The sequence below is a fragment of the Giraffa tippelskirchi genome, chromosome 12 (assembly GCF_054371585.1).
Source record: "Giraffa tippelskirchi isolate mGirTip1 chromosome 12, T2T-mGirTip1v1.2.pri, whole genome shotgun sequence".
In the NCBI taxonomy this organism is placed as follows: domain Eukaryota; kingdom Metazoa; phylum Chordata; class Mammalia; order Artiodactyla; family Giraffidae; genus Giraffa; species Giraffa tippelskirchi.
This window is the reverse complement of record NC_137286.1, coordinates 46723604-46749845: the sequence shown is the minus strand read 5'-3', so window position 1 is coordinate 46749845 and position 26242 is coordinate 46723604. Positions and strand designations below refer to the sequence as shown.

General features: G+C 48.9%; 2 protein-coding genes across 2 annotated transcripts; both read right to left on the bottom strand.

Moving 5' to 3' along the window:
* Positions 1-2974: 2974 nt before the first annotated feature.
* LOC145528399 (myeloid-associated differentiation marker-like) lies at positions 2975-7859 on the bottom strand. The gene is made up of 2 exons (XM_081546709.1): positions 7254-7859; positions 2975-7100 (listed from the first exon to the last, which is right to left on the bottom strand). The coding sequence occupies exons 1-2, from the start codon at positions 7342-7344 to the stop codon at positions 6403-6405; spliced, it is 789 nt and encodes a 262-aa protein (XP_081402835.1). The 5' UTR covers positions 7345-7859; the 3' UTR covers positions 2975-6402.
* Positions 7860-19852: 11993 nt separating this feature from the next.
* Positions 19853-20791, bottom strand: LOC145528413 (myeloid-associated differentiation marker-like). Its single transcript, XM_081546721.1, has one exon. The coding sequence runs from the start codon at positions 20789-20791 to the stop codon at positions 19853-19855; it is 939 nt and encodes a 312-aa protein (XP_081402847.1).
* Positions 20792-26242: the final 5451 nt, after the last annotated feature.

Sequence of the window (26242 nt, the reverse complement as noted above, 5' to 3'; positions counted from 1 at the left end):
TTTTAAGGGATTTGCATAAGTAGTCCCAGACTAGTAACAAGAGTGTTGCTAGGGGCAGTGTTCTGGGCTGATGGGCAGCTGGCCCTGGCTCAGCATGGACATGGACCACTGTGGTCACCTGGTGGCCTGAGGGATGGCATGCTGCTGGCAGCAGTGGGCAGCCAGGAGCCCAAGGGGCAGGCAGGCTGTAGCTGGGACCAGGGAAGTGACTTCCCTTGGCAGTCTTGCTAAGAGCGTGTCATTGGCCTTAAGGCTTGTTGGGGTCAATGTAGGGAGTGGAGGAGCCCTGAGGGACCCCTATCCCATGAGCAACCTGGTTGTCCAGATGGATTGTTTTGTAGAACTTTGTGGCCTGAGAAAGCTCACTCTCCCTCCAGACAAAACACTGGAGAGATTTATGGAAACACGCTGGTTGGAGTGGAGGTGAGAGCATGGGCTTGAACTGAGCTCCCCAGCCCCCTCCCCACCCTTGGTCAGAGGCAGACCCTGAAAAGACCAACTGCGATGAATCCTCACCCTCCCAGCCTGGCTGCAGAAGAGACCTCAGATGACAGCTCACAGGTTCTGTCGGCTGAGAAAGGGGCCCTGAGGACTCAGGCTGCACCGGGGCTGCTGTGGACACAACAGTTACAAGAGGTAAACACGTGTCGTGCTCACTGCAGGTCAAGCTCTGCTCTGGTTCATTTGTTCCTCCCAGCAGCCAATGAACTATGTCCTCACTGTCCCCATTTTCACAGGCACAGAGAGGTCAACTGGCCAAGATCACACAGGTTTAAGTGGCAGAGCTGGGATTTGAACCCAGTCATGGGGGTTTCACTTTCATGCATTAGAGAAGGAAATGGCAACCCACTCCAGTATTCTTGCCTGGAGAATCCCAGGGACGGGGGAGCCTGGTGGGCTGCCATCTGTGGGGTCGCACAGAGTCGGACACGACTGAAGTGACTTAGCATGGGGGCTTAGGATCTTAAACTCCACTTGGCATTCACCTTGCAATTTATACCCAGAGGAAGAGAGTAGTCAATATTTTTTTGTACTAACCATCTGATTTGGTGGCTTATTATGTTTATTCATTTTATCTTCAGGGAGATTATTATTGTCATTCCCATTTTATAGATGATGGAACTGAGGCTCAGAGAGTACATTATGTAATTTAAACAAAGTCACACAGTTACTCCCTGACAGTGTCTGGATTTGAATACAGGTCTGTCCTCCTGCAAGGCTCAGCAGGTAATAGAACCTCAGGAAATGCGGAGCCCCTTCCCACTTTTCTCAGGTCCAGGAATCATCTCCTGGCTCTTGTGTGTCCTGCTTTGGCCAGACCACTTTCTGTTGGAAAGCCAGCCAGAAAATGTCAGAGAGAGTGTGGAGACTCTAGGCAGGGGCTAATGGAACATAACTATCCTCTTTCCACCCACCGGCCTCTCTACAGGGACCTTTGAGAGGAGACAGCCACACAGACAAGGGCCACATGGATTGGCAGCCAATACTGCCATCCCCCAACCAGGGTGGACAGCCAGGTGCCTGAGACTGCAGGAGAGAAGGGTCCCTCTTCTCTCCACTCACAGGAGAATTGAGAAACGCTGACTCTGTGATTTTCCCAAGAAGCTGGTCAGAGCCAGAGAATGGGAACATCTGTGCCCCGGGCTCTGGTCTGGATGCAGCTCAGACCACAGCCTGGGGGAACGTCAGCTGGAAACACTCTGCTTGGAGGAGGCCAGAGGAGCAAGGGTAGGGCCGCTGTCCTGGGAGGCAGGGAGCCCAGGCCAGGCAGCAGAGAGCAGGAGAAGGGCCTGAGGCTTGGGCACCAGAGGACTTCTCCATCAACTGTTTCTGCTAAAGGGCTGACGGAGGCCCTGGGAATCCAACAGGAGGGCTTTGGGGCCACAGGTCCCCCTCCCCAGACCCCTGGACCCAAGGCACCTCCTTTCCTTCTGCCTTTGGAGACAGGCCCATGCAGGCATCTCTCAGCTCCTCCACCAGCCTGTTCATCAAGGCTGCAGGGAACATAGAGACTATTTGCCAACTATTCCTCCCCTGACCCTTCTCCACTTGATCTATTTTTCAAACTAAAATTTTGTTTTCTTAAAGATAATTGACTTACATGTTTCAAAATCAAAATGCTCTAAAAAGCCACATATTGAGAAACCTCACTTCCACGTGTGGTCCTTGCACTCTCCCCTCAGCTACCCTCTCTCATAAGTGCCAGGTAGTGACTGCTCCATTGCACTCATGGGAGCCCTTCCAGTGCTTCATGATACAGATCAAGTACATACAGATTTATTTTTTATTTCTCCTACTTTCATTACATTAAAAAAGGATATAATGTGTTGTTCTGTATCCCACTATTTTTACTTAGGGTATACTGGAAATTTTTCTTTATCATTATTTTGAGAGCATCCTCATTTTTTCCAGCTGTATAGTATTCTCTCTTCTGTCTACACCTTGGTTTATTAACCAGCATCCTAAACATGACCATGTGAGTTGTTTCCAATCTTATTTTCAAGTGAGATCTTGAGTGGGACCTTGATTCTCACCAGGCTGCTCTGGTAAGAGAAATTGGTGGATAAGGCCAACACCCTATTTTCAACTCCCATCACCTCACCAGAAACCAAGGGCTCTGAAGAGCACAGCTCAAAAACTATGATTTAAGCCCAAACTGCTCATTTTATAAATAGGAAACTGAAACTTAGATCAGGGACAATACTCATCTGTTATATGGTGGTGGAACTAAAACTAGAAACCAGATTTTTTGGGTTCTGCTCTCCATACTCCTCATGGTTCATCCTTAAGGGGACCAGACCACAACGATGGGGCCACTGGCCTGGAGGCAGGACCACATGTGACTGTGAACCCAGACGTGGACCCCAGATCTGCCTCTCTCTCTTACTCTGGGATTCCACTAAACCATCAGGGAAGCCTAGAGAGGTCTCTGCATGCTTGCTTTTGTTGGTGAAAAATGAATCATTAGTCAATCTAAGAAAAAAGTGGGGTTTTTTATTTGAGCTCAGCGGTAAAGAATCCACCTACAATGCAGGAGGTGTAGGTTTGATCCCGGGGTCGGGAAGATCCCCTAGAGAAGGAAATGGCAACCCATTCCAGTATTCTTGCCTGGAAAATCCCATGTACAGAGGAACTTGGCAGGCCACAGTTCATGGGGTCGAAAAAGTCGAACACGACTGAGTGACTAAACAGCAACAACGAGGAATATGACCAGTGCAACAATATTTCTGGAAGCTATGAAAACTGTTCTGAAGAGGTAAGGGGAGAGGCCAGTATATATGTGATTTCAGGGAAGGGGTACATGCAACCAAGCACATAGTTTCGGTAGAATGTTACTCCTCTTCATGAGGAATAGATCCCTTAGTTAATGGTTTTAGTGCTTTTCTAAGTATGGGAAGATGCAAGAAACTGTGTTCATAAAAATTTCTCTTGAAAAACTCTTTTTATCTGAGGTCCAGTTTTATAGATCACAGTGTCTCATCCTGATGTTCGACCTAAATTCTTTCCAGGGTGGATTGTAGGTCAGTGACTATGGTGGCTAATTACTTGATTCTTGTAGAACTGAGCAGTGGGCAACATTTTTTATTTCACAGTCCCCTCCTTTTTTATCTTAATTTTAACCAGGATTTAGGAAGCATTTTGTGGCCATTTTGTCGCAGGTCACTAGGAATGTCTATTCCTGGTCATTTAAGGTGCTATTACTCACCCAGTCCTGGTAACAGTAGCCTTAATCCTCTGGACCACCTGTCTTACAAGACTGTCAGCTCCAGGAAATGGTTCCTTCCTATTGCTTCTTCCCATATCTAGAGTCACACTATTACAATCAAGTATCTTATAAGACTATACATCAGGTCAATCATTTCAGGTCAACGTTATTTTTTACCAGAGGTCCAATCACACATTTGGCAATGCAAGAAACAATAACCTTGTAAAATAGGCAGAATACAAATAATACAGCTGTGACATTAATAAGGTCATAAGTTGTGTTAATTTTCTAAGGAGTTATGTGGCTGGGACCAGAAGAAGGAAAGTTCACCTTTATGGCTGAGCAGAGAGATTGGTTAACACATATTGCAGATGCACAATGCACACTAGAGATGAGGGAGGAGGCTCAAATGGACAGAGAACAATTTTATGCTGAAATTTTTCATCTTGCCTTAAATATGAATTTTTTTTTAGTCCTTCTTAAGATTTCCCCATGATAGGGACCACCTCCTGGGAGCCCTCCCCATTCATCCCACCTGCCACTGGGTGAAGATCACATGACTTCATCCCAGTACAGGAGTGAGTGGCAGCAGTGGGGGTCCTTCCCCTCCCCTCCCCCACAGCTCTGCTTGCCTGGCCCGTCTGGCCCTGGTGAAGCTACTACACTGGGCTCTGAGGTTTTGCGGCTGAGAACAGGAGAGGAAGAAGGTTTGGGGTGACTTCCTCACCACAGTTATACAAAGGGCTGCTGGTGCCAATGCTAGCGTGCACACGGACACGCATACTCATACACAGGCAAACACGCTGGGCATGCACACAGGCACACAACTTTTTAAAAAAAAAATTCTTTTGCCTGTGCTGAATGGCAGGTGGGACCTTAGTTCTCAGACCAAGTATAGAACCCACACTCCCTGCGGTGGAAGCCAGGAGTCTCAACCAGTGGACCACCAGGGAAGTCCTTGGCGCAAACTATTAAAGAGAAAGACATCGAGGAGCTGGCAGGAGCCTTTTAAGAGTTATCTGATGGGATATTGGGCATTGGGATGGGGCCCAAACTCTAGTTTTCCAGGGATGGTCCACTCCCTAAGGTCTAGCTCAGGTGAGGGTGGGGAGACAGTGGGAGAGACCCCACCCAGGGTTGGGTGGGTGAGGAGGGAAATCTGCTAGGCCTCTTCTGAGCTCTAGATAAATTTGGATTAATTAGGATCTCTTGATTGGTGAGGAGGGGAGGAGGCATTGTTTTGCTTTGTTTTCCTTTATCTTAATATTGAGGTTAAAAAAGTACATTGTGATTGTGGAGAAGGGACAAGATTTTCTCTATGATTGACAGCAGGGGATTGATGGGAACCACAAGCTCCTGGGAATAGGATATACATACTTATACATTCATATAGACCATCTTATTCATGAATCCCAGAGAAGCAGGAAGCAGCAGAGAAACCTACTAACACACAGAATCATACCTCTGTGTGCATCAGTCAGGGATGCAATGCCTTTCACTATGGCAGAAGCAATTTCCACCTCTGAAGTAACCCTGCTGGGAAAAAGAATGAAAAGAAACTTCCCCTTTAGGAATAGGGATAGTCACTAATTTTTGCCTTCCTGATCAGGAAAAAAAAAAAAATCCAGGCTAATATCACCTTTAAGGCTGCAGGGGCCACACTCTTCTCCCTGCAGAGGCAGGACCTGCTGTTTTGATCACTGAGGCAGGAGGGCCACATCGCTGCTCCTCACCAACACTGCAGACAGGTGTCTTCAAGACCCTGGGGTTCTCTGCAAGCTCCTACTTTGATGTCCAGAAAGTAATTGGGATGAAAGTCATCACAACTTCCTCTAAGAAGCCCTCTAGGCACTGGGTATTTAGTGAGCCTGCAAAAATTCTGGAGCCAATCTCAGGTGGGGCTGAGCACCAGATGGGGCCCAGGGACCCAAGATCTCTGCTTCAAGACTCCCGCCCACTGGAAATTATCAACTTCCATAGATTTTGTTTTAACTTAAAAAGAAGCCGACTCATTAGAAAAGACCCTAATGATGGGAAAGATTGAAGGCAGGAGGAGAAGGGGGTGACGGAGGATGAGATGGTTAGATGGCATCACTGACTTAATGGACATGCATTTGAGCAAGCTCCGGGAGATGGTGAAGGACAGGGAAGCATGGTGTGCTGCAGTCCATGGGGGTTGCAGAGTCGGACACAACTGAGAGACTGAACAACAACAACACTCTACAACCCCCTCCACTGGGAAAAACGGGGTCCAATCCCTAGCTACCGCACTCACCCCATTCCACACATCTATACCAACTAAGACACAGCCAGGGTGACAGACAACCAGAGCCTCCAGAGGTCCAGGGTGTGAACATTTGCACAGAGGGCTGTGTGCCGCGGAGTCAGCACCTTAGGAGGTGGGAGGGGGCGGTGGGCAGAGGAGGAAGGAGTCTTATGTCCCGATGGATCAGAAGAAGGAAGATGGAGAGAGGTGATCAGGACACAGGAGATGAGAAAACCAAGGAAGAACAGAAAAGGGCCAAAAAGCAGAAAATGTGGAAAAGCTGGAACAACACAAGAAAGAGGCAAAACAGAATTATGGGCAACCACACGAGACAGAAGGGAGACAGAGAAGAAGGAGGGAAGGGAACAGAAAAGAGCAAGATGAACGGGAAAGGATGTGAGAGGGGAGAGAGGGAGCCCGGAAGAGGACATCAGAGGACGACTGAGCTCGGTGAAGATACCTCCACTGACAACAAGAGGGAATCGGGGGGCCCGGTGCAGAGCCTCAGAAGCTGATAAAAAAAGCGGCGGGCCAAGTCCACCAGGTCAACCACATAAATCAGCAGATTGACAGCTGTCAGGACGGCCACAGCCAGTCGCTGGTCCCAGGTGCACATATAGGAAGTGAGTTTATCATGGCAGCTCACATCGCTGGACCTCTGGGGCTGCCCGCCGTACTCCCCGTTGAACTGGTAGAGCGGCCAGAGGACCACAGCGGAGGCGTAGAGGAGGGTGGAGAGCAGGGTCAGCCCCAAATGCACAAGGGGGATGGGGACGGGCAGCCTGTTGTCCCAGTTGTACCAGTGCAGCAGGAGGGTCACGGCTGACAGGAGGAAGCAGACGGAATACACGGCCACGCACCACTCCAGGGCCGGCTGGTGCACGTACAGGCGGGGGCTGCTGATGAAGGCGAAGATGACACAGGCCACGAAGATCTCCAGCCTGTGAAGCAGGCCTGGCAAGGTGAGCACAGAGCAGGAGAACTCTCCAGACCAGGTGCAGGTCCAGACCACTTCAGTGGCATAAGCCACAGATGCAAGGCTGGAAAAGGCAGTGACCACAATGGCGTGGTTGCCGAAGGGGCTGTGAGGCAGCAACTGGATGCAGGCAGTGGCAAAGACGATGGAGCCTGAGAGACATAAGAAGGTGGCACAGGAGGCGCTGGTGATGAGAAAGCCATCCCAGGAGAGGTGGAGGCGGGACTGAAGCCCACACAACTCAACTATGAGGATGATGAGGGTCACGACGAAGCAGAAGCACCAGACAAATATGGACCAGTTACCTGTGGCCACCTGCAAAGTGCTCACACCAGCCACCAGGGAGAAGGCCACGCAGGTGGAGAGCAGCTGCAGCAGGCGGAGGAAGTAGCCCATGATGATGGTCAGAGAGCCCAGGCCTGAGGATGGTCATGTGGAGGTCCTGATGGTTGTGCAGGTCTAAGTCATCGATATGGCAGCAGTCTTTGCTGAGACCCACAAGAAAAGATCCAGCTCTGGAGTCAAGATGCCTGGAAAAGGCTCATGGCCCTGTGAGGGCTGAGGCTCAGGATCTGTGGAGTTGGAACCAATGGCTCAGACACTCGGGTAACAGTACAGCCGTTCCAGAATGTTTCTCCCCACCCATCAACCTTGGCCTTGTCAGGAGACTTGTCTTATCCCAAACCTTATAGCCATGTTTGGTCTGACCTCAAACCATGAATATTTTATCTCTCTGAGCTGTGTCCCTTTATCTATGGAGACAGAAGTTAGGCTGGTCCTTATCTGCAATCCCAACCCTTCAAGGCTATGAAAATTGAAAAAAGAATTTTGAAAAAATTCATTTGGTAACAAGTTTTGACCTGAACAAACATGAGACAATTTATGTTCAAAAGTTCAGTTGCAGAAATGCTAACGTATCTGATTACAATGTGCTTTCAGACCCCAGTGAGTGTGATATCATATAGAGTAGAGGCACCATGTCACCTATCTGGAGCTGAAAAATTCTGAATTCTGGAGCAGACCCAAAGGTTTCACAAATGGGATATTGAATTGTACTGCTAACCACATTTTACAGATGAGAAAACTGAAGCTGGGTAGTAAAGCATTTCCCTGAGGTTGCCCTGTAGATAGGAGTGGGAAATCCAGATGAAAATGCTAAAGCTGTAGGTTTAAGAGCTTTGCTCTACAGTTCAGCAAGTCAGCCAGGGTGGGAGCCCAGGACCAAAGCTCAGGGGTCTGAGACCCAGGACATACCTTCAGGGCCACAGCCTCCTTCTACAGCAACCTGGAGACACATGTGTCCTGGCCTGTCGTCCCAGGAGCCATCACTAGAAGGAGCTGCCATCTGAGGGGACACAGCCCCACCCGGAGGAGGGCAGCTTCAGAGATTAACAGGGAGGAGCCATGGGGTGAGAGCAAGGCCATGGGGATGTGGGGACAAGATGACATGTAAAATAAGAACTGTTCTGAATCCCCTCCCCCCCCATTTTGCCTTCCCATGTGACTCTTCCCCACTGGGACAGGGAGACTCCAACCCAGCATGGCTCCAAGGTGGAGTGTCCTGGAGGAACCACAGAATAAATTAACATAATGTTTAGCTTTTAAGCTCCAAAACTGCCATCCAGATGCGAGTCTGGAAATATCTAGAAGTAGTCCTACCTGAGTGAGGATTCTCCTGGCCTGGGAGACTGGTTAGCAGCTTCCAAGCTGGGAAGAAGGGATTGGAAATGAACAAGGACGCTGTATCTGATTCTGATGTGAAGTCTTTCAGGGCATCCCAGGGAGGGAGTGGGGATGGACAGATGATTTGCCCCCTTTTAAGGGCAGGAGCTGAAAGAGGAGGCACCTCCTGGACCCCTAGGAGGGGACAGCCCTGAGAAGGCACCCAGGATTGGAGTGGGAGCTGGGGTGACAGACTGGAGATGACTGGGGTGGAGGTGCAGATTCCAGGGTCCCAGTGGCCCTGAGGCAGCCCAGTAGGTGTCTTCTGACGCAGAAGGGATGCAGGCATGGAGCCAACCTTCCCATGGAGGAGGGGCCTGGGCTGGAACTGAGGCAGGAGAACAGGAGCCTAAAGGGGTTTCAGGGCTGTGACAGGGACACGTGGCCAGAGTGGCAGGGACCCTGGAGACCACAGAATTGCCCAGGTCACTCGCCCAAGACAGTCCCACCAGCCAGGGCTGCAGTACTGCTCACACAGGGACTCCTCTAGGATCCAGTGTGTGGAGGGAGTGAGGCCCCTTCCAGCCCGCCCTCTCCTCAGGGACAGCTGCCCTGTTTCCAAGGGACTATTTGCTGAGAGGCCCCCGGGGCTGAAGGGCCAGCACCCTGAGCCCCAGCCAGCTTCCTGCCATCAGGGGCCTTGTCACATTTGCTGATAATAAACCCTGGGACAAGCTGAGGCTGGAAAGAGAAGCACAGAGCAAACCTGAGAACCTCCCTGGACTCCCAAAGCTCCTTGAGCCCCAATTGCCAGCGGAGCCCTGGAACCTGCAGGCCTCCCAGTGGGCACTGCCAGGGTGGGGGCAGGGCACTGGGGTGAGGGCTGATGGGGGTGTCTCTCCTCAAAGCTGTTCCCAACTTACCTCAACAAAATGACCCTTCAATTTACATCTAAGGCTAAAAGACAACTTTAGATCCATTTAATAGCACGGAAGGAGGACTTGGGAAAGGAGAGACATGGGGGTTCCTGCTGTGTGACCCTGGGTAAGGCCTGTGCCCTCTCTGGGCCTCAGTTCCCCCACCTGGAAAGTAAGAGCTTTGCCTGAATCTCCCAGCAGCCCCTCCTCCTCCACTCTAATCTGTGAGCCTGGACGTAGTGCCCCAGTCAGAGTACAGCCTGGATGAGGCTGAGCCCTGCCTGCCCAGCAGCCAGGTGTGTGGACTGGAAGACAGGCAGCCGGGAAGGTCATGGCCAGGACAGAGGAAGGATGGAGGAGGTGCCAGGACAGAGAAGGAAGAGGGAAGATGGGCACCAGAGTTACAAGGATAAGACATTTCATAACTGGATGATCCTGTCCATTTATTTATCAGAGCCTCAGGTTCCCCATCTGTGCAATGGGCTTATAACCTACTATGTGTCAATTAAATGAATAAAAGCATGTGATGGGCTCCTCAGAGGGTCTCTGACAGGGCACTCTCAATCCATGCCCTCTACCTGTCCCCCTCCCCCTCCACCTCACAGAGGTCCCAGAAGACCCTGGCCCCACTCTGGACATAAACACATGCAGCTTGATTTGCTCCAGATCAGGGGCTGCAAACCAGTTTGCACTGAAGGTGGACTCTTGATGTGTTCAGTTTTCCATCACAGTGTTTTTATGAAGAAATGATGTAGAATCACTAGTATTAATATTTCTTTCCCTAAGGGTTTGGAAGCTGCAGTGTTTTAATTTCACAAGAAAATTGAGACTCCAACTCCTTTAGAAGCCTCAGGTGGTCTGGTGTCACTGGGCTGTGTGTCCTTGGGGGTCTGGGGGGGTGCTGGAGCTGATGTGGCTATGCCCTCTATATTGTTTTCCATTCATATCTTCGTGTAGTTTTCTATATTTCTCTTATTCTCCTGTATAATTGACATAAAGCAAGTCTATGATCATCTCACATGTCCTGATTTCTTCTCTTGGGCATGACCAGGCTTCCTGCCTGCTCACAGGAACGTCCACCCCTCCATCCAGGGAGCATCTGTGTCCTCAACCTCATGTACAGTCTTCAACACATTTCACATGTTCTGAAATATGTAGACATGTGTGTACATAAATGCACGTGTTTGTAGGGCATATCTGTATCTTTTTCCATTTTATACACATGAGAGTGTGTCATGCACAGGGCCTCCTTCTTTTCCACCACCCCCAGGTGCAGCTGGTCCTCTTCAGGTGCCCTAGTCCTCTCCATGCCCTTTACTTATTTCCTTCCCTCCTGGCTCCTGTGGGAGTTTGGACTGACTCCCCTTCTCTAGACCAGTGGACCCTCCCCTGTGAGTCTCAGACACTTGGGGACACAGGAAATAACAAGAGGTCCTGGGATCCATGTGACTACCATGCTCTAGAGTAGGAGGTCAGCTAGCTTTTCTGGTAATTTATAAAAATATGAGAGACTATATTTTCCAATTTTTTATTTATTTTTATTTCCTAGGGCTGTTGCATAAGGTTACCATGAGCTTGGTGGTTTAATACAAGAGAGATTTATTCTCTCACAGTTCTGGAGGTCAGATGTCTGAAATCAAGGTGTCAGCAGGGCGGTGCTGCCTGTGATGTTCCAAGAGGGTCCGTCCTTGCCTCCTTAGTTTCTGGAGACCCCTTATCTTGTAGCCCTCCTTAACTCCATCTCCATCTTCATGTGCTCATCTTCTCTCAACTCTGTGTGTGTAAATCTCCGTGTCCTTTCTCTTGTAAAGACACCAGTCACTGGACTGTGGTCCCACCCTCCATCCAGGATGATTTCCATCCCCAAATCTTTAATTAAGTGTGTTTGCATCACCATACTTCTATATAAAGCCATGTTCTGAGGTTCTGAGTAGACATGAGTTTCAGGAGGACCCTCTTCAACCCATTACAGTTCTCTTTCCCATCTTCCTGTCTTTTTTTCATGGTGTCTTTTTCTAATGTGTTTATCATTAGTGTATTTATTTATCAAAGTGTATTGATTTGCTGAGTATTTCATATTGGTGTGTATTCACTGGAGTTCCTGGGACTCAGAGCAGGTTGATCCCTCATGTACTTTGTCACTAAACTGTGACCCCTCTTTACAGGACTCTCTTTTCTGGGAGGGTCCTGATGCCTTTGTTGGAAGCTTCACCCAGAATAACTGCATTTGCTTCTGCTCAGGACCCTCCAGGCCAAACACCTGTTGGGTGCCAATTGTGTTAATTTCCAGGTTGGCATTGTTTGACCTCAGAGGTCATGTATATTTGGGCCCATTTCACCGGAAATGAAGACTTAGATTTTGCTTCTCTTGTGGAGACTTAAAAAAAAGTCCAAAACTCCTGTCAAGGTGGGTATTAGCCTTGACCTTTCCTCTTCCTGAAGGGCATGGTTTTCCTTATCTACTCTAGCTCTGAGGTTGCAAACAATGTGGTCCTGGCTTTAGGGAAGTGTCTCAGCTCCAACTCCTTACTTTCTGCCACCTCAAACCTCATTCCTGATCCAAGTGGGCATATAAACCAGCCTCCAGTTGGCCATGTTCAAGTCTCTCTTCTCCCTCCTCCTAGACACGAGCAGCAGTCACATCCACTCTGCCATTGAAACTTCATGAGATCCTTGAGCAAATCATATAACCCAAAACTCTTCCTCACTTCTTTGCTTTGTTAACCTTTTTATATGTCCTTTAAGACTTGACTTTTAATCACCTCCTCCAGGAGGTCTTCCTTGACTCCACCAACTCCATCTCCGATTGCTTCCAGAGTAACACTTCTGTGAAGTAATCTGATGTGGGTAGCTCCTGGGTCTCACGCGAGCACAACAGATGAGGTGGGGAGGAAGGGAGGTGTTGCAGGAGCAGCAGACAGGGCTCAATGTAGATGGACCTGGACACCAGAGATACAAGTAGAATCTTAGCTGTAAGTGATAAGGCCTCACTGACATTCTCTAAGGAGGGGCTGATCCATTAGAGGCCCGCTCTGGAACTGACACTCTGGTTGTAGGAGGAAAATGGAATGGAGGCTGGCCAAGAAGCTGGGTGGCCAGTTTGGAGGTTGATGCCACAGTCCAGGTATGTGATGACGGGCCTTAAGCAAAGACACTTCAGGGGTGGAGGGCAGGGGCAGATTTATGAAATATTTGGGAGCAAACAGTCAACTGGTCTTGATGAGGGGAGGGACCACGATTACTGACACTTGATGCCCCAGGGACAGCTGAAATCTCACCTCTTCCTCCTGCTCCCCTAACATCTAAGACTCTGTCCCAGGTGCTCCCAGTGCCCTGCCCCTCCCTCTGGGCACCACGCACTGAGTGCTCTGGGAAGGGAGGCTAAGAAAGGGGGAACCAGCCGGAGCTCAGGGAGGCAGCCTGGGCTCCTGCCTCCACGTTTCCTTGAGGACCCTCCCGATACACATGCTTATCTCTCACCTACACCTGAGGCCCGGCTCGTGCGCTTCTAGAGGGAGGAAGTTTATTAAGAAATGGACCTCTCCCCGCAATTCACCTGAGTCAGGAACTGTTCTCTGGAGTGATGGTCCTCCTGCTGCTCAGCCTCCCATCCCTCCTTTGCTCCATCCTCCTCCTCCTCTCCCATTGTCTGAGGGTCTCAGGTCCTCAGGACTTCAGCCTAGACCACCTCTTCTCTGTGCGCCTTCTAGTCCTTATCTAGTCAGATGGCTTTAAGTGTTCTAGGCACTGGACAGAGCAGAGAATGGAACAAACAGTTTCTTCCCTCACGAATCCTACTATGCAAACCAATATATAATAGCATGTTATCTGGTAACAAATATAATGACAATGGGAAAACAGGTGAAGAGGGAGTTATTGGAATGTGGGGAGTGGATAAGACTGCTCCATGGATGTGACATTTAAGAAGATGCTGAATGAAGTAAATAGGCTGAATGATGACAACTCCCCAATTCCTGCCTCCAGAGCTAATCTCTGCTGAGTGCTAGAGTCTTATCCAGCTACCTCCTGAGTGCTCTCTCTGAATCATGTATGGTACCTCACACTCAACATGTCCAATCCCACCTCTTGAAACTCCCGGCCCCAAAACATGCTGATCCTTCCTCATCTTTCTCATTCAGTCAATGGCAGCACCTTCACAGATGCTCTTCACAAAATACTTGTGAATCCATCCTCTCTTCTTTATTTCTAGAGTCACCACCTGGTCCGGATCCATCCATCCCTTCACTTGCTCTCCTGTCATAAGCTTCTTGCTAATGACTCTGTTTCCATTCTTTACCTCAATGTCTGCTTTGGAGTGAACTTAACTAAGAAAACTTTTCAGGCTTCTCTTTGCTCCCTCAGGATGAAACACACATTCCAAAATATCACCTCTAAAGCCCTGCAAGCTCACACCTCTTTCCACCTCTCTTGCCTCTTTGCCTCCCTCCCTCCAGCCACTGAGAACTTCTCCCAATTCCTCTTGGTCATCTCAGAGCCTTTCCACTGAGATGTCTGAGATGTCTACACGTCCCCCAACCCTGAACTGAGACCAGAGCTCAGCCTGGAACACAGCAGTCCTGTGCTCAGTCAATGCCACTCTAAGCCTCAGTTTCATCATCCAGAAAATAGAGATAATTAGCACCTGCTTTTAGACATGATGGGCTCTTAATTAGACCTGCAGAGAACATCTCTGGCAACTTAAGCAGAGAACAACTGTACTAAAGAGCTGCTGGGTAGCTTAGAGAATTATTAGGGTGGGACCAGGCTCAGAAATAGGCTCAGACCAGGAAGGCAGGAGCTAGGCAGCCAGGGCACAGCCAAGGGCAGCTGGTCCGGGCACCATGGCCATTGGAAGCACACACTGGATGCTATTGCAGGCCCCACAGAAGGAAATGATCTGACCTGTGTCTGTTTGTCACATGCTCCTCAGGTGTGTGTCCAGGCCCAGGTGTGTCAGGTTAATTATTTACCTGCCCTTTTATGTTTCTTATTGAGGTTCAGGCCCTGTCTCTCCCCAGAACTCACATGGCGGGGACATCCTCTAATATAGGGGGGAGTTCACATTCTCAGTGATTCTCCTTCACGGAGATGTCCATTATACGCAACCATGATGTTGTTAGGAGATTAAATGAGATAACACAAAACCCAGTGATTCTGTAACATTTCCACTAAAGATAGAAAAAACAGAATGTATCCTGGCCAGGAGGTTCAACCTGGATCCTGAGGCTGTAAGGTAATATTCATAAGCCTTTAGTATAAAGTCATATTCATTCAACAAATACCTGCTTGTGTCAGCCCAGTTCAGTGCTGGGAATATATTCATGAATGAAAGAAGGAAATGCTATACTTGGTGCATCTATATTGTAGTGTTTATGTTTGAAGCCTCATAGTTTACTTGAAGCTGAATGTAGAGCTTTGCATTCTATTTTACAGTAGGCCATAATAATATACACATAACATATTAGGCCTGTTTCAACAAAAAAATAACAGCTTCCTACAAATGGACTGGGGACTCTGTCCCCCTATTTGCTTGATGATGCAGAACCCTGTTCCCTTACATGCCTATAAGGAGCAACTTCTTGACACCAAGAACAAAGCTTAAAACAAGTTTGTGGAGTGGGAAGAGGAGAAAGCAAGGGTGCCAGGTTCCTGTGGTGGGGGGCAGAGGTTGAGATGATGGAGGGATCTGGGTTTCTGCTAGCTTCTGCAGGGTCCAGGGACAGAATATTCTGGAATCCCTCCTTCCACCTGAAGCACCAGAAAGAAACACAGGCTCTTTCTTCTTAGGGATTAACATAAGGACTGGTCCCAGACTAGCAACGAGAGCATTACTGGGGGCAGTGGTCTGGGCTAATGGGCAGCTGGCCCCGCCTCAGCATGGACGTGGACCACTGCAGTCACCTGGTGGCCTGAGGGATGGCGTGCTGCTGGTAGCAGTGGGCGGCTGGGAGCCCGAGGGGCAAGCAGGCTGCAGCTGGGACAAGGGGAGTGCCTTCCCTTGGCTATAGTGTTGAGAGGGTGTCATTTGTCCTAAGGTTTGTCAGGGTCAATGTAGGGAGGGGAGGATGCCCAGAGGGAGCCCCACTCTGTGAGCTGCCCAGATGGATGGTTTCTGAGAACTCTGTTGCTTAAGGAAGCTCACTCATCTTCCAGACAAAGCACTGGAGGGATTTATGGACAGCCATCTGGGGACAGGACACCTGGGTCCTGACTCTGACTCCGCCACACACACGGTGACTCTGGACACATCCTGCCCCTCCCTGGGGTCCAGCTGCTCCTCCTCTATGACGAGAGGGTTGGACTAAGCAGAGGACCTTTACACTTTCTTTTGAGCTCCACAGTGAAGGGACTGGACCAGGCTTGGAATTGTGACAAATGACCCTTAACCCCCCAACAGGAGGGATGGAGCAGCCACCCTGATAACCACCAGTCTTGGACAGTGAGCCCCTCAAGTGAGCCCACCCTGGGCAATTCTTTTACTAAAGCACAGAGGCATTTCCATCCTCCTGGGAAGTGAGGTCCCAGGGCTGTGTTCCATTTGATTCAGGAAATATAAGAATATGATACTCCTGCACAAAAACTTGGGTGTGTCAATGTGTTTATCAATGAAAAATTAGTCAATAATCAACTTCAGAAAGAAATAGAAGTTTTATTGGAGCCAACCTGAGGAGTATAACTGGGGAGACAATCTCTCAGGAAGCTCTGAGACCTGTCCTGGAGAAGTAAGAAGGAGGGCATGATGTATGTGATTTGGGGACACACAGCTTGGTATAGGTTACTGCTCTTCATGAGGACCAGATATCTTGGGTAATGGTTTCAGTGCTTTTCTGAATATGGGAAGATGCAAGAAACTGGGATCATTAAAAAAATTCTTCTGAAAATATCTAACTATCTGAGGTCTCATTCTCACACTTGTTCCAGAGCACAAAGTACTTTATCCTGATTTTCACCCTTAATTCCTTCCAGGGTGGATTGTAGATCAGCGACTGCAGTGGCTAATGACTTGTTTCTCTTTTTCAAAAGCATATATTTTTGTTTATGTATGTGGCTAGGCTGGGTCCTAGTTGCAGTATGTGGGATCTAGTTGCCCAACCAGGGATCAAACCCGGGGCCCCTGTGTTGGGAGTGCAGAGTCTTAGGCACTGGACCACCAAGGAAGTCCTGGCTTGATTCTTGTAGAACTGGGTGGTCGGCAACATTCTTTATTACACAATTCCTCCTGTTTCTGTCTTAATTTCAGCCAAGGTTTAGGAGACATTTTTCAACAATTTGTCCCAGGGTGCTAGGAATGCTCATTCCCAGGTCAGTTGGGGATTTCACTGATAGGCCACTCACATGCTATTACTCACCCTGTCCTGGCAACAGTAGCTAAAAGACAGCTGGACCACCTGTCTTACAAGTCTTACAAGTCTCTCAGTTCCCGGAGACGGTTTCCACTTGTTGCTTCTTCTCATATCTATAATCACACTATTACAATCATGAAATATATTATAGTTCATTTCAAGTAGCCTGTGCTTGTGTATGCTTAGTCACTCAGTTGTGTCCAACTCTTTGAGACCTCTTGGACTGCAGCCCACCAGGCTCCTCTGTCCATGGGGATTCTCCAGGCAAGAACACTGGAGTGGGTTGCCATGCCCTCCTCCAGGGGATCTTCCCAACCCAGAGATCGAACCCAGGTCTCCCGCACTGCAGGCAGATTCTTTACTGACTGAGCCACCAGGGAAGCACAAGAGCACTGGATTGGGTAGCCTAGCCCTTCTTCAGGGGATCTTCCCACTATAGGAATTGAACCAGGGTCTCCTGCATTGCAGGCGGGTTCAAGTAGCCTAGTTTTCTTATTTTTTTCATCATTGACTCAAGAAACAAGAATCCTGTAAAATGGGCAGAACACAGTAATACATCTAGTGACCTCAATAAGGTCATAAGTAAGTAAGCAGTGTTATTTTCTAAGAAGTTCTATGGCTTGGGCTAGAAAAATTGATCTCTATGGTGGAGCAGATATTTCTGCTCTTTAGGAGGTCAGATTGGAGAAGGCAATGGCAACTCATTCCAGTACCCTTGCCTAGAAAATCCCATGGATGGAGGAGCCTGGTAGGCTACAATCCATGGGGTCGCAAAGAGCTGGACATGACTGAGCAACTTCACTTTCACTTTTCACTTTCATGCACTGGAGAAGGAAATGACAACCCACTCCAGTGTTCTTGCCCGGAGAATCCCAGGGACAGGGGAGCCTGTTGGGCTGCCGTCTATGGGGTCGCACAGAGTCGGACACGGCTGACATGATGCAGCAGTAGCAGCAGCAGGAGGTCAGATTAATGCACAATGCACACTAGCAAGGAAGGAAGAGGCCCAAATGGGCAGAGAAACATTTTATTTGCAAATTTTTCTTCTCTTGCCTTAAAATATGAATTTTATTTCATTCCTTCTTAAGATTTGCCTGCCATAGGATGACCTTCTGGGAGCCCTCCGCCTCCACCCAACTACCAATGGGTGAAGATCTCACGCTTCATCCCAGGACAGTAGTGAGTGGCAGCAGAGGGGGTCCTTCCCCTCCCCTCCCCCACAGCTCTGCTTGCCTGGCCCCTCTGGTCCTGGTGACACTAGGATACTGGGCTCTGAGGCTTTGTAATTGAGGACAGGAGACTTGTGGGACCTTCACAGCCACCAGTTACTGTAAAGTCCTGCTGATCTCAATGCAAGGGAGCACAAGGGCACACACACGTGTACACACATGTGCACTGAGCATGCACACAAGCACACACCTTTATAGCAAGGCATCCAGATGCTGTCACGGCCACTTTAAGAGCTAGAGAACAGGATACTGGGCACTGGGGTGGGGCCCAATATCTAGTGTCACAGGCTGGGCCACACCCCCAGGCTCTAGGCCAGGCCTGGGTGGGGAGTCAGTGGGAGGGGCTCCCAGAGACCTATGTTTGGGTGAGGTTGGAAATCGACTGGGACTCCTCTGAGCTCTAGGCAAATTTGAGTATGTGGATTTTGTTTTGTTTTCTTTTTTCTTTTCTTACATGTTTCTATTGAGGTTGAAAAGGTTATTATGAATGAGGGAGAATAGAAAAAGCCATTCTCTATGATTGATAGCAGTGCTGATAGGAACAAGAAGCTCCAGAAAATTTTTTTAAATTGTGCACATTTATATAGTTCAAATTATGCCTGAGTCCCAGAGAAGCAGGAAGCAACGTCAACAAGCAACTGACACAGAAAAACACATCTATGTGTCCCCATTCAAACAATACAGTTCCTTGGACAATGGAAGCAGCAACTTCCACCCGCTACAAACCACCTGCCCTAAAAAATTTAAAACTTTCTCTTGAAGAACAGTCACTCAGCAATTTTTGGCCCCAGAACAGAAGGGAAAAAAAAACAAACAAACACCCAGACAAACTACAGCATTTAGGTTGGCAGTGTCCATGCTTTTCTCCCTGCAGAGGCAGGATTTGCTGGTTTAATCACTGAGTCAGGGGGACCACATCGCTGCCCTTCACAAACACTGCAGACAGGTGTCTTGAAGATCCTGGGGTTCTTCACCAGCTTTTTTTTTTTTTTGATTCCCCAGAGAGTAGTTGGGATGGAAGGCATTTACCCCTGGCTTCCTCTAAGATGCCCTCTAAGCAATGGATGTTTAGTGAGCCTGCAAAAATTCTGGAGCCAATCTCTTGGAAGACTGAGCACCAAGTGGGGCCCAGGAACCCAGAGTATCTCATGCAAGAAACTCGCCTACTAGAAATTATTGACCTTCCAAGTTTTTTTTTTTAACTTAAAGAGGAGGTGCACAGTAGAGTTTCTCCACTGGGAGAAAGAAAGCCCAATCCCTTCCTACCTGCCCACACCCCCTAAACTCCCCGAACCACACCAATAAGGCACTGCCAGGGGGACAGACACGCTTTGGCAATGAGGCCCCTCCGGAGGCCCAAGGTGTGAACAGCTGCACAGAGGGCTGTGTGCTGTGGAGTCAGCACCTTAGGAGGTGGGAGGGGGCAGAGAAGGAAGGAGTCTCAGGTCCTGATGGATCAGAAGAAGGAAAATGGGGGAGAGGTGGTCAGGACACAGGAGATGAGAAAACCAAGGATGATCAGAAAAGGGCCAAAAAGCAGAAAATGAAGGAAAGATGATAGCAGCAAGAGAAAGAGACGAAACAGGATTTGAACCACCAAAGAAACCAGGAAGGAGACAGAGCAGCAGGAGGGAAGGGAACAGAAAAGAGAGTGAGATGCATGGGGAAGGATGTTAGGAGGGAGAGAGGGAGCCAGGAAGACGACATCAGAGGATGTCAGAGCTCGGTGAGAGTACCTCCTATGAGCAGGGGATCAGGAATCCGTGGGCTGATCCTCAGTCGCTGCAGAGACCTGGCGAGTCCGGTACACCAGGTCAGCCATGTAAATCAGCAGGTTTATGGCTGTCAGGATGGCCACAGCCAGTCGCTGGTCCCAGGTGCACATGTCATAAGTGAGCTCGTCCCTGCAGTCCCCATCACTGGACCTCTGGGGCTGCCCACCGAGCTCCTCGTTGAACTGGTAGAGCGGCCAGAGGACCAAAGCACTGACGTAGAGGAGGATGGAGAGCCGGGTGAGCACCAACTCAAAAGTGGAGAAGGGCCTGCTCAGCATGTGTTTCCATTCAGCCAGGCCCAGCAGGAGGACCACAGCTGCCAGGATGAAGCAGATGGAGTACACGGCCACACACCACTCCAGGGCCGGCTGGTGCAGGTACAGGGAGGTGCTGCTGAGGAAGGCGAAGATGACACCAGCCACGAAGGTCTCCAGCACCTTCAGCAGGACTTGCATGGTGTGCACATAGAAGAAGATCTTCTTGAGCTCAAAGCAGGCCCTCATCACGGCCACTTCTATGACATACAGCACATAGGCGATGCAGGAGAAAGCAGTGGCGGCAATGGCCCGGTCCCGGTAAGGACCATAAGGCATGAACTGGACGTAGGTGATGGAGTAGATGATGGAGGCCGAGAGGCAGATGAGGGCAGCGTAGCAAGCGTAGGTGACGGAGATGTTGTGCCAGAAGAAAGGTAAGCGGGACGGACTCCTGCAACACCCAACTATGGTAATGATGAAGGTCATGGCGAAACAGACGCACCAGAAGGACATGGACCAGTTACCTATGGCCCCTCTCAGAATGCCCATGTCGGCCACAAGCGAGAAGGCCACGCAGGTAGAGAAGAGCTGCGGCAAGCGGAGGCAGCAGCACATGATGATCATGTTTCCCCCCTCTGGGGATGTCGACTGGGTGGACATGGTGTTGTGACGGTCAGGCAAGTCACAGTCACCAGTACAGCAGTGGTCTTCCCTGAGGACTCACCAGAGAAAAATCCAGTTTCTGAGGTGGATTGAGTCACACACCTGCAAAAGGCTCAGGACCCTGTGACCGCTGAGGCTCAGGATCCATGGAGTTGGAACCAATGGCTCAGACAATCGGGTAACAGTACAGCTGCTCTAGAATGGTTCTCCCCAACCATCACCCTTGGCCTTGTCAGGAGACTTGTCTTATCCCAAACCTCACAGCTGGGTGTGGTCTAGCCTCAAACCACGAACATTTTGGGTCTCTCTAAATAGCTGTATGCCATTATCTATGGAGACACAGGGTAGGATGGTCATTATCTGCAATCCCAACACTTCGAAGCTCTCAAAATTGAAAACAATTTTTTAAAAAATTATTTGGTAACAAAATTTGACATGAAGAGACATGAGACAATTTATGATCTCTTTTTTTCCCCACTTATTGTGAATGTTCAAAAGATCAGTTGCAGAAGCACTAATGTCTTTCAATACAAGGTGATTTCAGACCATGGTGAAATGTTCTGTCCTATAGAGTAGATGCACCATGTCATCTATCTGGAGCTGAAAAAGTCTGAATTCAAGAGCAGATCTGACACTAAGGATTTCGAAAAGGGGATTGCAATTGTAGTGCTAACCCTATTTTACAGATGAGAAAATAAAGGCTGGAGGTATTAAGTCCTTCCCTACGGTGGCATGACCATGAAGTGGAAACTCCAGATAAACATATCAAAGCCGTAAGTGTGAACCCTTTGCTCTACATCCCACATGTCAGCAAGGCCTGCGGGTGGGAGCTCTGGAACCCAGGACCCGCCTTCAGGCCTCCTTCCACAGCAACCTGGAGACACACCTGCCCTGGCCTCTCCTCCCTGCAGCATCACTAGAAGGAGCTGCCATCTGAGGGGACACAGAACCACCCAGAGGAGGAAGGCTTTAGGAGTGAACAGGGAGGAGCCATGGGGTGAGAGCAAGGCTGTGGAGAAGAGATGACATGGGAAGTAGGAACATTTTGAATCCTTTGCCCAATTTTTCCTTCACATGTGACTCTTCCCCACTGGGGAAGGGAGACCCCCCAACCCAGCATGACTCCAAGGTGGAGCATCAAGGAAGAATCATAGAATAAATTAACATAATGTTTGGCTCTTAAGCTCCAAAGCTGCCATCCAGATGCGAGTCTGGCAAGATCTAGGAGTAGTCTTACCTGAGCAGGATTTTCCTGGCCTGGGAGACTGGTTAGCAGCTTCCAAGCTGGGAAGAAGGGATTGGAAATGAACAAGGATGCTGTGTCTGAGGCTGATGTGGAGACTTTCAGGGCATCCCAAGGAGGGAATGGGGATGAACAGATGATCGGCTCCCTTTCAAGGGCAGGAGCTGAAAGAGGAGGCTCCTGCTGGACCCCTGGGAGGGGAGAGTCTTGAGGACGCATCTGGGACTGGGGTGGGGGGATGCAGAGTGGAGATGACTGGGGGGGATTCCAGGGTCCCAGTGGCCCTGAGGCAGCCCAGTAGGTGTCTTCTGACCCAGAAGGGATGCAGGCGGGGAGCCAACCTTCCCCGTGGAAGAGGGGCCTGGACTGGAACTGAGAGAGAAGAGCAGGAGCATAAAGGGGTTTCAGGGCTGTGACAGGGACATGTGGCCAGAGTAGCAGGGACCCTGGAGACCATGGAATTGCCCAGGTCACCTGCCCAAGACAGTCCTGCCAGCCAGGGCTGCAGTCCTGCTCACACAGGAGCTCCTCCAGGGTCCAGTGTGTGGGGGGAGTGAGACCCCTCCCCCAACTGCCCCCTCCTCAGGGACAGCTGCCCTGTTTCCAAGGGACTATTTGCTGAGAGGCCCCAGGGCTGAAGGCCAGCACCCTGAGCCCCAGCCAGCTTCCTGCCATTAGGGGCCCTGTCTCCTTTGTTGATAATAAACCCTGAGACAAGCTGAGGTGGAAAGAAAAACACAGAGCAAACCCAAAGAACCTCCCTGGACTCACAAAGCTCCTTAAGCCCCAATTGCCAGTGGAGCCCTGGAGCCTGCGGGCCTCACAGTGGGCACTGCCAGGGGTGGGGGAGGGGCACTGGCTATAAGGGGCCTGGGGGTGTCACGCTATCTATCTTCCACTTTGTTCCCACAACCTCTCTGAATTTACCCTGTGTATGTGACTTCAGTATCCTTGCCTTGAGAACCCCATGAACAGTATGAAAAGGCGAAAAGATTGGACACTGAAGGATGAACTCCCCAGGTCGGTAGGTGCCCAATATGCTACTGGAGATCAGTGGAGAAATAACTCCAGAAAGAATGATGGGATGGAGTCAAAGCAAAAACTATACCCAGCTGTGGATGTGACTGGTGATAGAAGCAAAGTCCGATGCTGTAAAGAGCAATATCGCATAGGAACCTGGAATGCTAGGTCCATGAATCAAGGCAAATTGGAAGTGGTCAAACAGGAGATGGCAAGAGTGAACATCGACATTCTAGGAATCAGCGAACTAAGATGGACTGGAATGGGTGAATTTAACTCAGATGACCATTATATCTACTACTGTGGACAGGAATCCCTTAGAAGAAATGGAGTAGCTATCATGGTCAACAAAAGAGTCCAAAATGCAGTACTTGGATGCAATCTCAAAAACGACAGAATGATCTCTGTTCATTTCCAAGGCAAACCATTCAATATCACAGTAACCCAAGTCTATGCCCCGACCAGTAACACTGAAGAAGCTGAACTCGAACGGTTCTATGAAGACCTACAAGACCTTTTAGAACTAATGCCCAAAAAAGATGTCCTTTTCATCATAGAAGACTGGAATGCAAAAATAGGAAGTCAGGAAACACCTGGCGTAAGAGGCAAATTTGGCCTTGGAGTACAGAATGAAGCAGGGCAAAGGCTAATAGAGTTTTGCCAAGAGAACGCACTGGTCATAGAAAACACCCTCTTCCAACAACACAAGGGAAGACTCTACACATGGACATCACCAGATGGTCAACACCGAAATCGGATTGATTATATTCTTTGCAGCCAAAGATCGAGAAGCTCTATACAGTCAGGAAAAACAAGACCGGGAGCTGACTGTGGCTTAGATCATGAACTCCTTATTTCCAAATTCAGACTGAAATTGAAGAAAGTAGAGAAAACCACTAGACCATTCAGGTATGACCTAAATCAAATCCCTTATGATTATACAGTGGAAGTGACAAATAGATTTAAGGGACTAGATCTGATAGACAGAGTGCCTGATGAACTATGGACAGAGATTCGTGACATTGTACAGGAGACAGGGATCAAGACCATCCCCATGGAAAAGAAATGCAAAAAAGCAAAATGGCTGTCTGAGGAGGCCTTACAAATAGCTGAGAAAAGAAGAGAAGCGAAAAGCAAAGGAGAAAAGGAAAGATATTCCCATCTGAATGCAGAGTTCCAAAGAATAGCAAGGAGAGATAAGAAAGCCTTCCTCAGCGATCATTGCAAAGAAATAGAGGAAAACAACAGAATGGGAAAGACTAGAGATCTCTTCAAGAAAATTAGAGATACCAAGGGAACATTTCATGCAAAGATGGGCTCGATAAAGGACAGAAATGGTAGGCACCTAACAGAAGCAGAAGATATTAAGAAGAGGTGGCAAGAATACACAGAAGAACTGTACAAAAAAGATCTTCACGACCCAGATAATCACGATGGTGTGATCACTCACCTAGAGCCAGACATCCTGGAATGTGAAGTCAAGTGGGCCTTAGAAAGCATCACTACAAACAAAGCTAGTGGAGGGGATGGAATTCCAGTTGAGCTATTTCAAATCCTCAAAGGCAATGCTGTGAAAGTGCTACACTCGATATGCCAGCAAATCTGGAAAACTCAGAAGTGGCCACAGGACTGGAAAAGGTCAGTTTTCATTCCAATCCCAAAGAAAGGCAATGCCAAAGAATGCTCAAAGTACCGCACAATTGCACTCATCTCACACGCTAGTAAAGTAATGCTCAAAATTCTCCAAGCCCGGGGTCAGCAATACGTGAACCGTGAACTTCCAGATGTTCAAGCTGGTTTTAGAAAAGGCAGAGGAACCAGAGATCAAATTGCCAACATCCGCTGGATCATCGAAAAAGCAAGAGGGTTCCAGAAAAACATCTATTTCTGCTTTATCAACTATGCCAAAGCCTTTGACTGTGTGGATCACAATAAACTGTGGAAAATTCTGAAAGAGAAGGGAATACCAGACCATCTGACCTGTCTCTTAAGAAACCTGTATGCAGGTCAGGAAGCAACAGTTAGAGCTTGACATGGAACAACAGACTGGTTCCAAATAGGAAAAGGAGTACGTTAAGGCTGTATATTGTCACACTGCTTATTTAACTAATATGCAGAGTACATCATGAGAAACGCTGGGCTGGAAGAAGCACAAGCTGGAATCAAGATTGCCGGGAGAAATATCAATAACCTCAGATATGCAGATGACACCACCCTTATGGCAGAAAGTGAAGAACTAAAGAGCCTCTTGATGAAGGTGAAAGAGGAGACTGAAAAAGTTGGCTTAAAGCTCAACGTTCAGAAAACTAAGATCATGGCATCTGGTCCCATCACTTCATGGGAAATAGATGGGTAAACAGCAGAAACAGCGTCAGACTATTTGGGGGGGCTCCAAAATCACTACAGATGGTGATTGCAGCCATGAAATTAAAAGATGTTTACTCCTTGGAAGGAAGGTTATGACCAACCTAGATATCATATTTAAAAGCAGAGACATTACTTTGCCAACAAAGGTCTGTCTAGTCAAGGCTATGGTTTTTCCAGTGGTCATGTATGGATGTGAGAGTTGGACGGTGAAGAAAGCTGAGCACCGAAGAATTGATGCTTTTGAACTGTGGTGCTGGAGAAGACTCTTGAGAGTCCCTTGGACTGAAAGGAGATCCAACCAGTCCATCTTAAAGGAGATCAGTCCTGGGTGTTCATTGGAAGGACTGATGTTGAAGCTGAAACTCCAATACTTTGGCCACCTCATGCGAAGAGTTGACTCTTTGGAAAAGACCCTAATGCTGGGAAGGATTGGGGGCAGGAGAAGAAGGGGATGACAGAGGATGAGATGGTTGGATGGCATCACTGACTCGATGGACATGGGTTTGGGTAAACTCTGGGAGTTGGTGATGGACAGGGAGGCCTGGCGTGCTGCGATTCATGGGGTTGCAGAGTCGGACACGACTGAGAGACTGAACTGAACTGATGCTACTGGAGAAGGAAATGGCAACCCACTCAAGTATTCTTGCCCAGAGAATTCCATGGACAGAGGAGCCTGACAGGCTACCGTCCATGGGGTTGCAAAGAGTAGGACACAACTGAGCTACTAACACACACACATGCTGCTTAAGGCTAAATGACAAGTTTGGATCCTTCTCATGCCACAGAGGGAGGACTTGGAGAAGGAGAGGATGAGGTTC